Source organism: Diceros bicornis, chromosome 2 (assembly GCF_020826845.1).
Source record: "Diceros bicornis minor isolate mBicDic1 chromosome 2, mDicBic1.mat.cur, whole genome shotgun sequence".
Classification (NCBI taxonomy): Eukaryota; Metazoa; Chordata; class Mammalia; order Perissodactyla; family Rhinocerotidae; genus Diceros; species Diceros bicornis.
In genome coordinates, this window is record NC_080741.1 from 57373257 (window position 1) to 57387104 (window position 13848).

At 38.5% G+C, this 13848-nt stretch overlaps 1 protein-coding gene across 1 annotated transcript; it reads right to left on the reverse strand.

Annotated features, from left to right (window-relative positions):
* Nucleotides 1–1721: 1721 nt before the first annotated feature.
* Nucleotides 1722–13420, reverse strand: ASB14 (ankyrin repeat and SOCS box containing 14). The gene is made up of 9 exons (XM_058561659.1): nt 13264–13420; nt 10640–10693; nt 9846–9979; nt 9595–9753; nt 8067–8312; nt 5452–5623; nt 4439–4982; nt 2643–2796; nt 1722–1910 (listed from the first exon to the last, which is right to left on the reverse strand). The coding sequence occupies exons 1-9, from the start codon at nt 13383–13385 to the stop codon at nt 1732–1734; spliced, it is 1764 nt and encodes a 587-aa protein (XP_058417642.1). The 5' UTR covers nt 13386–13420; the 3' UTR covers nt 1722–1731.
* Between the last annotated feature and the right edge of the window lie 428 nt (nt 13421–13848).

Consider the following 13848-nt stretch of genomic DNA (forward strand, 5'->3'; position numbering starts at 1 on the left):
CATGATTTTTGTACAGTCTTTTTTGTATGAAATATTTGATGTGTACTCTGAGTTTTATTTCTCCAAGTAATTTCAAAGGATGCTTATAAAACAGTTGGACTTTTTCTTAATCTGTGACACTATAATTACACATCTAGCCCCATTGTAATTCCATAACAGCTAAAATGAAAAAAAAAAAGTCACTTATTGGGAAGTAATACTAACTCATCACTAGTGACTTTTTCTTTCTTTTAGAAAAATAGACTTTTCAGTAATTAACCTAGACATGTTACAGACAGTGTATACTTGCTAAGTTTGATCCTATTCACAGAAATTCCTATAATTTAAAGGGGCAGGTTATTGTGTACTCTAGCTTAAGTGGCTTGGGCCTCTAGTTTTAATACCAATGCATATTTATCCCATGTGCTGTTTATAGTTTCCAAGTTTTTTCCTTCTCCTGGGAGTTTCTGTTCTAATTTGTTTTGAATTTTATAAAATGTATACACTTTTAGAATGTCCAGGGAGTGGGTGAAATTAACTTTAGAATTATGTAATTTATCTAAGTGTATGTATATCCTAAATATATTTGTATGTTGACATACATATAATCCACTACTCACTTATAAACAGACACTAAAATTTGATGAAAAAAAAAATTCATGCCAGCTAGTTCTGCAAATTTTTTATGTGAAAACTGTATCATTAAAAGTAATTTTAAGTCTCTGCTTACAGAAATGGTCTATATAGCCATGAATCCCTACATCAGAAAGAACTCATATAACTTCAGTTTCCCTAAGATGGACTATATTATGCTAAAAATATATAGTAAGAATAAACATATAAACATCAAGACTATAGCTGACTGGGCCTGTCATGAAAATGGACTACATCATCCTACCTCTCTGTTCTCCCTGTTGATGTGCCATCTAAATGCTACACAGAGGGGGCTTCATGAACGTCTTTTCAGTTTCTTTCTTCACTTTCCACATACAGAAACCTGTACTTGGCATGCAGCATAGAATATAGAGAAATAAAAATTTAAACTACCATCCTGTAACTGCTTCTATCAGCGAGCCCCTTCTGTGTGTCCAGTACTGGTCTAGTGGTTCAGTACAGAAATCATGAGCCCTGATTTATTTGAAAACATTTTAAATTTCTGTTCCAGTGATCACATCAATCAATAAATGATAACCCTTAGCCAGGGTTTTGTGGAAAGGAGGGACGCGTGTTTCCCGTTAATGATGAAATGACAATTGAAGGTTCTGTTGCAATTAACTTAATTATCCCACCTCAGTATTGGACTTTACAAGTGAACAGACGTAAGCTGGCCTTGGGACTTTTGCACAAGGACAACTAACTTCTAGGTCATGTGCTGGAGTCAGTATTTACTCAGTGCAATCACTAAGACGTTTTATATATGTACTTGTGTATAAAAAGGATTATTGTTAAGAATTATCTTTTAACAGAGGTGGCAGCTAATATTTTGACCATGTAGTAATGTGGATTCATATACTTTAATGTAAGATCAATACAGAGTTAGAACAGTTGTATTTCAGTTAATTGAAATTTTTACTGTTTGGGTTTTTTTTTTTAACTGCCTTTCAGAATGCTAGCCATCTATATATTGAGAGGCTATGTTCAGAGCGACTTTTTAAAGAATGTAGACTGATTGAGAAATACGAATCACTTATATAAGTCAAATTTTAAGAAGTACAGTTGCAGAATTATACCTTTTCATCCAAAATAGCTTGATTACCCGGTTCCTGTGAAAATCCCTTGTCCATAAAGGTCATATTCTTCATAAAGGACATATGCTTTTAGACGATTGGGTAACGGAAGAAATGACATGAAGACAGGGCAGCGCAAACGTAAACGTCCCATACACTTCCGGATCTTTAGGCGGCACAAATGTTTTAGGGAGCGAGGGTTTGCTAAAATGAAAGAAACAGGCACATTATCCAAAAGAAAAAAGAATTGCTTTATTTCTTAGTGATCTTAGGATTTAGTTAGCAAATGTATTTTATACTTAAGCCATCAAGATTTTCATTTGCTGTGACAAGATGGAAAAGTTACCAGGGAAACAGCTTTTAGCTTCTCATTGCAACCCTTGTAGACATGGTTTCAGTGCCACATCAAGTTAGAGTCCCAAGACTGGCATCAGTTGTGGGTCTCGCCTGTGAGACCTAAAGTTCTTAACTCTGCATGTATTGACCCATCCTGCCCTCAAGATCAGGCTAAAAACTAATCACTACCCAGGGGAAATGAGATGAAAGAAATTCTTCTTAATTTGACCTATGTGCCACTGTGAAAGAATTTGGTTTGAAGGGGCATTTGATATCCTCTACAAGCTTAGATCTTAGCTTTTTCTCATCTCTGTTTTTATTGCCATTTCATAGCTTTTAATTCCTGTGTCTACAGTGTTCCATAGGATCAGGAGAAAATTATTACCTACCTATATAATAAGTAGATACCCAACAGATTTTATCTACTAGGAAATGGTAGTAAGTACAAATTAATTGTAGTTATAAACAGTAACATTTTTTAGATAGGAATAGTATTTTTCTTGGTTTCTTTAGGCAGAAGAGAAGAATGTTCTACAAAACAAATAAGAATACAATTAGTATATTTGTTAAGAATCTTCTACAAGAAAGAAAGATACTCACTCAAGATAAAATGAATTTCTGACCAGAGCCCCTGTTTTTGGAGCACAGCTTTCAACTTTGAACAGATCTGAACTTGATCAACATAATCGAGCATCACTCGAACGACCTTTCCAGAGAGATGTTGCAGCCATGACAAAGTTATTACTTCACAGAACTGAGGAAGAAAATCAGAACTATGAAAGTAAATGAAAAACGAAGTATTTGTGGTTTAGCACAGTAATCAAAAGAGCACTAAACTCAGAGTCAGGAACCAAGGTCTCAAGTTCTTCCTTTATAAACTAAGGTATTGAACAAGAAAATCTATTTCTTAGGTCTAACATTTGGAAAAATATTTACTGCTATGTCTTCAGAACTATGTAAGATGTAAAGAGGGCGTGAAAGAGACATAATATCCCCTTTGGTTGGCCATGTGGCTGTCTGGAATAAAGATGAACTTTCCAGCTTCACTTGCATCTAGATGTGGCCACCTAAGTTCTAACCAATGAGATGTGGGTGGAAGTGTGAGCACTTCCCAGAATGCCCTTAAAGAAGAGCAAGGTGTGTGCTGCTTCCTCCTGCCTGCCCTCCTGCTGGCTGGAATGTGGATGCTGTTTCTCCTGTGAATCAGGGAGCTGTCCAATTAGAAGGCTCTTTACTTTTGGCCTCTGTTTACGTGAGAGGGGAGTAAGCCATCTTATTAAAGCCACTTTTATTTGGGGTTTTCCATCATTCATAACCTACTCCCACCCTGATACTTAAGGGATATGATAGTTTCTGTCTTTAATTTACACGCTCTTACACAAGATGCCCATGTAAGAAGTCCAGTAATACTATGTGAAAAATCAGGAAATAATGCAAGATGATATATGCTAAATGCCAAATCTCACATTAATCATAACCTGAAAATAATAAATCATGCAATATTAAAATTTTGCCTTTCACTTTTCAGAATTGATTCAAAGTGCTTTCTCCACTTCATGTCATTTCTATTTTCAGATTTTAATATGAATTGAAGTATTTATAGTGCATCTACTGTGTGCTAAGCACAGATCTGTAAGCTGAGGAAAGTGGTGAACAAGAGCTTATATTCATGTATTTGTGGGGGAGACATAATCAGTAAAATATTACAAAGAATTTCAGAAAGTGATAAGTGCTATAAAAGAAATGAACAACATTATAAGAGAATGATTAGAGAAGGGAACTACCTTAGATACGATAGATAGGGAAAGGCCTCTTTGAGGAAGTAACACTTGAAATGAAACCTATTTGAAAAGTTGGGGGAAGCGCTCAAGTTGGGGAAAATAGAAGTGACTGATTAGGTAGGGGGAAAATAGGAGACTGTAGTTGATGATAGCCAAGGGAAAAAAGTCTCAAGGAGGGAATGGTCAATGGTATTTATTAGGATTCTTTTTTCATCAAAAGAGTAACCAAAGGAAACCATTTAACCAAATGTTAGAGCTAAAAGAGCCAAAAACCTAGGGGTAGAAGTATCAGGAACCCAGAAGCATTTTAGCTAGATAACTCATTTTTTCAAGAAAAAGCACAACTGGTGTATAAGACTACATTCATTCTTCAAAACATTGCTCAGATGTTGCTTCGTGAAACTCTCTAGGTAGAGTTAAATCACTTTTTTCGCTGAACTGTTTCTGTACCATTTACATCTTTATCTACTATTGTGTTTATTTTATTATATATCATATTAAAATCTTTCCAACCATGAGATTCTGGAGTGAATGGATGGAGTCTTACCTATTGCTGCAGTTCAGGGCCACCGATAATGACTGTATAAGGTGATACAGTCGTTACTGTGGACTTACCATAGTATCTTTGATAACGGTAGATGTCCAGCCTTCAAAAGTATAAAAAGGATGAACTTTGTCTCCATGAGGACAATCGAAGCATCGCTCTGTGTCATACCCATAATTTAACAGCATCCTGAGCATGACTTCATCTTTCAGTGTGTACTGCAGTGCTGATGGGAAATGTAAAGGGTTGACTCTACAGAAGTAATTGACGTTGGCCCCATGCCGCAGTAGCAGACTTATCAGCTCATAATTGCCCATCCTTAGGGCTATCTGAAGGCAGTTAACTGGGTCTTGATTAGGCAGAGCTCCAGCACTCAGAAGCAGCTTAACTGAAGAGAGGTCGCCATTTGATACAGCAAAATACAAAGCTGACTTCCTATGGTCATCATAGTGTTTGCGAATTCTCTGATCTAGCATGAAATTTACGTCAAATCCAGCCTGGATGAGAAGTTCCAGGCATTCAGGATGTGCTCCTGCTGCTGCACAGTGAACTGGACTGATGCCACTCCGCTTAATGGCAGCAAAATCCGTAACTGGAACCAAAATCTTTAAAGCTCTGAGAAAAAATTTCAAAGTGCATTTAAAAATAGTTTTTGTTAGGCTGCAGCATTAACCTGTTCATGATTGTTTTATACTAGCACTGGATGGTATTAGTATTAGCTAGTATTTAGAACCCTCAGCCAAAAAAAAAAAGCATAATTCCTGCATCCAAAAGCTCAGATACCAAGTAACACTAAATGAAACTACTGTCTAGATTATAAAACTCAGAATTAGCCTAGTCAGTGAGATCTGAAGCTCCCCATATTGTCTAAGGACCTGATGATAAAACAGTTTTATGTCTCTTCAGTGGCTACAGAAAATGCCCAACTTTACCACTCTCTAGCTGGTCAAGAATTTCTTATCTTTAAAAGGGGTGTTGGAGTTGTAGGATCAAAGATGAAGAATATAAAGTTCCCAGAAGCTGCTCCCCCCAAAAAAGTAGCTATTACTATTTCTATTATTTGCAATAATGTGATTGAACTTACAACAAGTGGCCTCTGTCAGCTGCCACATGAATGGGCAGGTGGCCTGAATTCTTAGGGATGTTGGCATCAGCTCCATACTCTAGCAAGAGAGTCACGGAGTCTGGATTTCCTCCACTAGCGGCTTCAAGTAAGATAGAAGAAGAATCAGAGGCCTGACCAAGAGCATTAGCTCCTAAGAGAAGAAAGAGTCTTGTTATGCAAAGTCTTTTCCACCATATTGCTTAAGCATCCTTAAAAATATATCACCACCAGCACAAAGCAATTATTGAGCAGCTACTCTAGCAAAGCACTAATAATCAAAGAAATAAAATATGTACCTCCTGCTCTCAGGCAGTTTCTAATCTAGTTGGGAAGGAAAACAATGGTGCAGTCTCTAAGTTATAAGTAGGTTGGCTTGCAGAGTAATTTTATAAGTTGTTTGTTTGGAACTTGAAAATTCCAGGAGAAATAATTTTACAAAAGGTGGTTTTATTTCCAGACCAGCCTACAAAATCACACTTAACTTGTAACACACTTATATATAGGATGAACTATCTCACCATGTCATCTAATGATGATGCTATGGTGGAAAAGGGCATTTGTTCTAACTTGTTCTTAGGGGGCTGTTCATAGTAAGAGACTGTAGTTGTTTTTAGTTGAAGCTGCGGACTGCTGATAGTTAAAAGGATAAATTATAGTACACTGTACATTAAGTATCATGAGTGGTGTGGATACTAAGAGTACAGGTATAGGCAAAATGTCCTCTAGAAGATCTCAGGGCCAGGGCAGTAAGGGTAGCTGGGAAGTGAAGGAAGGAGAAAGGAGTTTTGGGTCAGTTGTGGAAGGCCTCTCAGTAAAATGGGCTTTGAAGAAAGAGTAGCATTTGAATAAACAAAAGGAAAGGAGGGCATTCTGGCACATTCACAGCTCATATAAAAAAGATGTGACTTTTAATTTAGTACAGAGTCCACAGTCATCAGAGTAGAGTGGCTGCCCAAGAACCCTATTCCTAGAATGCGTTAAGAAATGTCTAACAAGCCTCCATGTCATGAGTGCTCGCTGTGTGCTTGTTCCTTTATGTGCATAATAATTTCTAAACTTCACAACAACCCTAAGAAGTAGATGATAACATCTTCATTTTAAAGATGAAGAGACTGAGGATCCTTGAGGTTAAGTGCCTTCCCCAGAGACAGACAGCTAGTAAGCAAGGTGGTCAGGATTCTTGGGCAGGTGGGTCAGACCCAGGGCCTATTTCTACGATGCCATGTTGCCTCTAGCAATGCAGACTTGTAAAGTAATGTGCTTTGGAATCAGACCGATGTGGGTTCAAATCCTGGCTCTGCCACTTACTAGCTATGTCACTTCATGCAAATTACTTTGTAAGGGGGTTACCTAAGGGAAATGCTCACGCGCTGGCCTCACTGAGGTCAACGATGCTGGTTTCTTTGAAGGGTTAAGGATTTAAAATCTATTGCCTCGCCTCTTTATTTATATTTTAATCAATCATCTACACATAAGGTTACTTTTTCCTCAAAGATGAAGGATCCAGTGTTTTGTTATTCCAGCTAATGACTTTAGACATCTCTGATATCACTCATTTAAACATCTTACTTAAAATATCTTATGGCCATTGATTGGAAACTAGCCTTCCCTATACGATATAGATTTAAGTTTGTTCCAAGTCTTTGCAATATGGAATATTGGAGATCAGGACTATATCTTCTTAAAGAAAGAAAATAAGGCTTCTGGACACAAAAAGGGAGGATAATAAAGAAGATAATTCTAATATTGGGACTTTACTAAATCTTGGTAAAGTTTGCTTCTTTGAAAAAAGCTTTAGATACTACATTGCTTCATCTAGCAGTGTCATCAATGGAGGTCTCCTCAAAGACAATAAATGCCAAAGTACTCCGAGCCAAGGTCTCTGCCAGTTAAACCAGGATCTAAAATGGCCACAGCTACAGCATTGGTGGCAGGTGAGGGCGTGTTTGAAGGGAAGTGTTGCAACTGGTACCATCTCTGACCCTCACTTTCCTCAAGTGCAAAATGAGGATAATGCCTACCTCACAGAGTTTGTAGAAGATTATGAGGCAACATAGGTAGCTCAATGGCTGGTGCTTAGAAAGTACTCAAATATAAGTTGCCTTCCCCTTCTCTCAGAGTTTTGGTTATTACTAGAGGGGAGAACTGGGACCCAAAGAGAAGAAATTAGGAAGAATTTCTTAACAACTAAAGTCATCTGATAATACATTGGACTGCCTCATGACCATGACCTAGCTTAAGCAAAGACAAGTAGGGGATGTTGCAGGGTCTTTGATTCTATGAGTCTAGAAAAGGACAACACCACCAAAAAAAGTATTAAAAAAAACCAACCACCCTCTTAGCATGGTCAGGGAACATTAAGTAAAAGAGGAACCTGCATCCTAGTAATTTTAGGAGAATTATTTCACACCAAATAAATTAAATCACTGACTATTTTAGGCTTTTCAGTAAATATTAACACATACTTTTATCAAAGATTTATATTAGGCTTAAATAAAATGTTAACTTCTGTTATTTAGAAGCTCTCCATGAAGAGGAGAATGCTTGGGTCACGTTACCCTTTGGTAGCGTACTGACTGTATAGAAAATCTTGCCTTTCTGCAGTAATATTTCCATGATTTCAGTGTGTCCACTCTGGGCAGCAAGAGCAAGAGGAGTGAATCCATAGGAGCTCTGTGGGTCAGGGTGTGCCCCAGAAAGCAGCATAAGCTTCACCATGTCCTGTCTGCCCAGTTTGGCTGCCTCATGGAGAGCTGTCCTCTCGTTGGCACACCGTAGATTGACATCTGCCCCATAACTAATCAGCAAGGAGGCCATGTCGTAGGAGTCATGTAGAACAGCTGGGAAAATACAAGTGAGGTGGGCATTATGTTCAACAGGAAATTGAGGCTAGAGTATCATATCAGCTAGTGTCCCTCAGTCTTCCTAAGGAGCTCTTCCTACCTACACCCATGTGCCAGCATTTTGTATTTAGGAAACAGATTGTAAAATGAGGCATATATCAAATAATAGTGTTTCACGTCAATAGGCTATTTGCTTTTCTATAAGCCATGACCAATTATTCATTATCTATTGGTTGCTTATGTAACTGAAAAACAAACATATAAAATTTTCATTTACCATCTTTATTTTCCCAAGAAAATGGGAATTTAAGTACCTAGCGCAGACCTAGAAACACTTGTAGCTGCTTTAAATGAAGAAAACAAACATAGCATTAGGGGGGCCAAGTTCACAAGCTCCGCTTCGGTGGCCCGGGCCTCATGGGTTTGGATCCTGGGTGCGGACCTATGCACCACTTATCAAGCCATGCTGCGGCAGGCATCCCACATGTAAAATGGAGGAAGATGGGCACAGATGTTAGCTCAGGGCCAATCTTCCTCAGCAAAAGGAGGAGGATTGGCAACAGATGTTAGCTCCAGGCTAATCTTCCTCACCACAAAAACAAACCAAAAAAACCAGCATTAGGAATTTAATTAGGAATTTATTTTTAAACTATTAGAAATTATTTATTAGGAAATTATTTTTAATAATTTTGTTAATCACATTTGTTAATCAAAACTCTCTAATAATTGGCTTTTCTGTATTTATGCTGTTGAGTCACATTTGGATGATGATCTTTAATCCTTCAAGATCCTAAAACACCTTAATTTATCTATCTCCCTAGCCATTTGCTAATTATTGGCACGGACTGTGTGTGAGGAATTTTACTTGGTTCCAGACCCTGAATCAACATGAATTCTGCTCATAACCATTTATAATGTGCCATAGAAAGTGCTCTAATTGCTCTAAGATTGGAAATATAGAGTGCCAAGGGTGTTGGGTCTTTTTTAATTCGTTGAACTGGCACTTAGTGTGCCCTTTCAAATTCAGGAAACACAGTTAATTCTGGTTCAATTAAGACACCATGCAAAATGATCAGCTCCTAATTGGGCAGAGATTCTGCGTCAGGCCACCTCACAGGCCAGCTCTAGAAAGCCTCTTGAGGGTCAAGTACCCAGTCTGGTCACTTGGGACCAGAGTGGCAGTGCTACAACTATGCACAAAAAGCTGCCTTTGAAACCTGTGGGCATGTAGGAGACTCAGAGCCACAGACTCTTCTCCAGAGACAAGATGTTAATTTACCTGTAAGAAGAGGAGAATTGCCTTCAAAATTCTTAGCATCTGGATTGCAGCCATTGAGAAGAAGAAAACGGGCATTTTCTAAGAGGCAATTGCTGACAGCCAAAAAAAGTGGCGTTTCACCATTGTGGGTGGTTTGCTCCCACGCACTGGGTTTTGAAGCTGAAATAAATCCGTTAGACCATTAAGATATAGAAATAAATTTTAAATTTATTTATCAGAGGCATCAAAAATGAGTTATAAAGGGAGTTTACCTTTCAGGGTTATTTCCAAAATGTTCTTATTTAATTGCACTGCAGCCTTATGCAGAGGAAGCCAGCCTATCCCATCTGCTTCATCAAAAGCAGAATAGTACTTGGTCAAGTGTGACAATGCATCTTCCTTACCTATTAACAAATCAAATGAGAACAGATTCACATTTGGCACACATACAAGGCAGCGCATACTGCTGCTGAATTCCACCATCAAGGTTGGTATATGAGACAACAGAATTCTAGCACCACTTTCCCCCCCCGCCCCCAAAGCCCCAGTAGATAGTTGTATGTCATAGTTGCACATGCTTCTATTTGCTGTATGTGGGACGCGGCCTCAGCATGGCCGGAGAAGCGGTGCGTCGGTGCGCACCCAGGATCCGAACCCGGGCCACCAGTAGCAGAGCGCGCACACTTAACCGCTAAGCCATGGGGCCGGCCCTAGCACCACTTTTTATGAAAGACAAATTTAAATGGTATAGGACAAATAAGCAGCAAGGCCTTTCATCTAGCACTGCACACCATCTAGGCCTGTGAATACGCATCATCTTGTCACATACAGAAAAAAAGTTCTGTCCATGGAGGAGCCCGGGAGCTCTTTGCCAAGTTGTGCTGAAGTATTTTCTCCCAGGAAAGGCAACCAGACTCTTGAAAAATCAGCTGTGGACCCCATACTGTTCAGCATTTAGGAGAACGTGCTTCTAGGCTTCCTGAACTTAGAGGGAAAAATGCTACCAGTTGTAACCGTCACATCTTACCACAAGTTGAAGGGGATAGAATAAGAAGAGTACTTAACTGTCTCTATTGTTTCAACTATCTTCTTCCAGGCAGTGCTCACAAAGGAATGGAAGCTGCATAGGAAAAAAATATATATATGTAATTCCAAAACTGAGGGAAAAACTAAGGCGTCTGATATAAAACAAAAGGAAGGGTAAAGGGAGTAGTAGTTAAATAATTCGTATAAGATGAACTCTAATATGAGGCAGTGACTGAGGTTTACTAGAAATACTTCCAATAGTGTGGCCCTGAATGCGTTCTGGGGAATCTTCTCTCCCATGTCTGTTTCCCTTGTTAGACAGTTGGCTTCTTTACGGCAAGGACTGCGTGAGAGCCTGGATCACAGTGAGCCCTCAATCAATGTTTGGTGAATTGGATCAAACTTGCATAGGACTGAAATGTCACATTATCATATGGTAAAATTTAATGGCCACTCCATAATGTCAATGAGTCTAGCAAAAATTATGATTAAAAATAGTAAATAATCATGGTGTGAGTTTAAAAAATATTCTTGGTCAGAATTTATGCTCAGAAAACACCATTAGCAGTTTTTTATGTAATATTTTTATTAAAACATTTAAAAATAAAGTTTTAAAGCTCAACTTATTAATTATATTATTTTTAAATATGGTAAATAAGGATTGTCACCTTTCCGTTATCTTTGATTATTCAGTGAAGCCAGCTTGAAGAGAATAAATTCCCTTAGACAATCTGTCCTACTTACAATTTGGTCAATTCTCTTAAACATTTAAAACTGTACTTAGAGATTTAGTATTGTATTAGTTTCCTGAGGCTGCTGTAAGAAATTACCACACACTTAGTGGCTTAAAATAACACAAATTTATTACAGTTGTGCAGTTTAGAAGTATGAAATGAGCTCACTGGACTAAAATCAAGATGTTGGTAGGGTTACCTTCTGGAGGCTCTAAGGGAGAATCCGCTTCTTTGCTTTTTCCAGCTTCTAGGGGCCTCCCACATGTCTAGGTTCATGGACCCTTTCCTCCATCTTCAAAGCCAGCAACGTTGGGCCACTACCCTGCCTTCTCTCGGATTCTTTCTCCTCTGCCTCCTTCTTCCACTTTTAAGGACGCTTGTGATTACACGGGGCCCACCTGGATAATCCAGGCTACTCTCCCTATCTTAAAGTCAACTGATTAGCACCTTAATTCCATCTGAAGCCTTAATTACTTCATTGCCATGTAAGGTTACATATTCACAGGTTCTGGAGATTAGGAAGTGGACTTTTTTTTTGTTGTACTGGGGTGGGGGTGGAGGGTGGCATTATTCTGCCTGTCTCAAGTATATTCTAGTTTCCTAATTCCTTCAAGTGCCAGCAAGCCTTCCTAAGCATCATAAAATTCTTGCAAGTCTAACAAATGAAATTTATAAATTTAGTCAATTTTAATATCTCTGAAACATTTCGATACTCTTAATCAAAATCTCTTACGCCTTTCAACCTAAAATCATGACTTCAAAGTCAATTACACCATGAACTTTTAAAATTTTAATCACAAAGTTAATATAACAGATAATCTAATGAACCCAATTTCTTTACAAAACTTTAACTATTTAAAGATTATTTTAAAGATTATTCCTAAATTTAACAAAAAAGTGTAGGACTAGTATGGTAAAGAGCACGGACCCTGAAGCCAGGTTGCCTGGCTCTTCACTTACTAGCTCTGTGACCTTGCATAAGTCACTTAACTTCTCTGTGCCTCAGTCTCCTCACCTCTAAATGGGGATAATAACAGTACTTATCACATAGAGACGTTAATTAGAATTAGAATTTAAATGAGTTAATGATTATGAAATACTTAAAATAATGTGGCATACAGTGATCATTCCATGAGTTTGTTACTTAAAAAAAAAATACTATAGTTTTGATGTACTTCAACTTCACAGTATTTAATCATAAAATTTTTTATCTTGGGGTTAAAACACATTTATCCAGTTTTACCTCCCAGCAGACAAATAGAGGTCACCATCCGCAGCAAACAGGGTTTATCGCCCCTGAAAAACAATAGTAACTACTCAGAGGGCTGAGGATGATCAGCCAGAGAGCATTTGACTAGGTGTGCTTGGCTGCAGACAGCCCATGTCCAGGGCAATTCCCTTATATCATGGAGACACCCATGGAGTCCTTTTCTAGTGTTGTCTTAACAGAACTCTGAATCCACACCCTTCAGAAGGGGTTAGTCTCTTTTGGGTTTAAGTTTACATAATTCCTCCTTTTGATTTGAGTAGATTAAATACTGGACCCTACCCCATCCACCCCACTGAGGTTGAAGATAACTTTCCATGTGTCTTGGTTGGATTTATGCCTTTCCTTAGCTCCTCAAACACAAGATGCATTTGAGTTCTGTAGCCCTTCATATCCTCATGTATTTCTTCTTTCTGATTTCCAGTCCGCATCTCCTCACCCAGGTTTGCTGCTAACCTCCCTCAACTATTTTCTTTACTGCCTAATTAAATTCTGGATTATTTCCAAATTTTTCCTTTCTGGTCAGGCATCATTTAATGATATTTAAATGACAGCTCCTTGGATTCTGACCCTCTCTCCTGTTTTTGTCGCGACACTAGAGTTGTGCTAATGACAAGTCTCAACTGTCGCATACATATACCACATTGCCAATGAGACCATTACCTCTCATCCTCGAGTGCCTGCTGTGTATTTCCTGGCTTGTGACTATCCTGTAAACTCTGTTGAATGATGAGCTGGGTATCAAAGTCATCCTCTACCTCTTCATCACTGGTGTAATTATCCATGTGAAACACAGACCGATTTACTTTAAACTCAGAATGAATTAAAAATATTTTTCCAGCTGTGAAAACAGATTATCGACTGCTTAAAATTACCAATGAAATTCAGAAAAATACAAAATTTATAGGATAGATAAATGAAGAAAATACAAAATTTATGAAACAAAATATTCATTTAAAAAATTTTCCTTGGGCCAGCCTGGTGGCGCAAGTGGTTAAGTGCACGCGCTCCACTGCAGTGGCCCGGGGTTCACCGGTTTGGATCCCGGGCGTGCAGCAACGCACTGCTTGGCAAGCCATGCTGTGGTGGCGTCCCATATAAAGTGGAGGAAGATGGGCACGGATGTTAGCCCAGGGCCTGTCTTCCTCAGCGAAAAAAAAAAAAAGAAAGAGGAGGACTGGCAGATGTTAGCACAGAGCTGATCTTCCTCACAAAGAAAAAAAATTTCCATAAACTTAAAACAGTTTT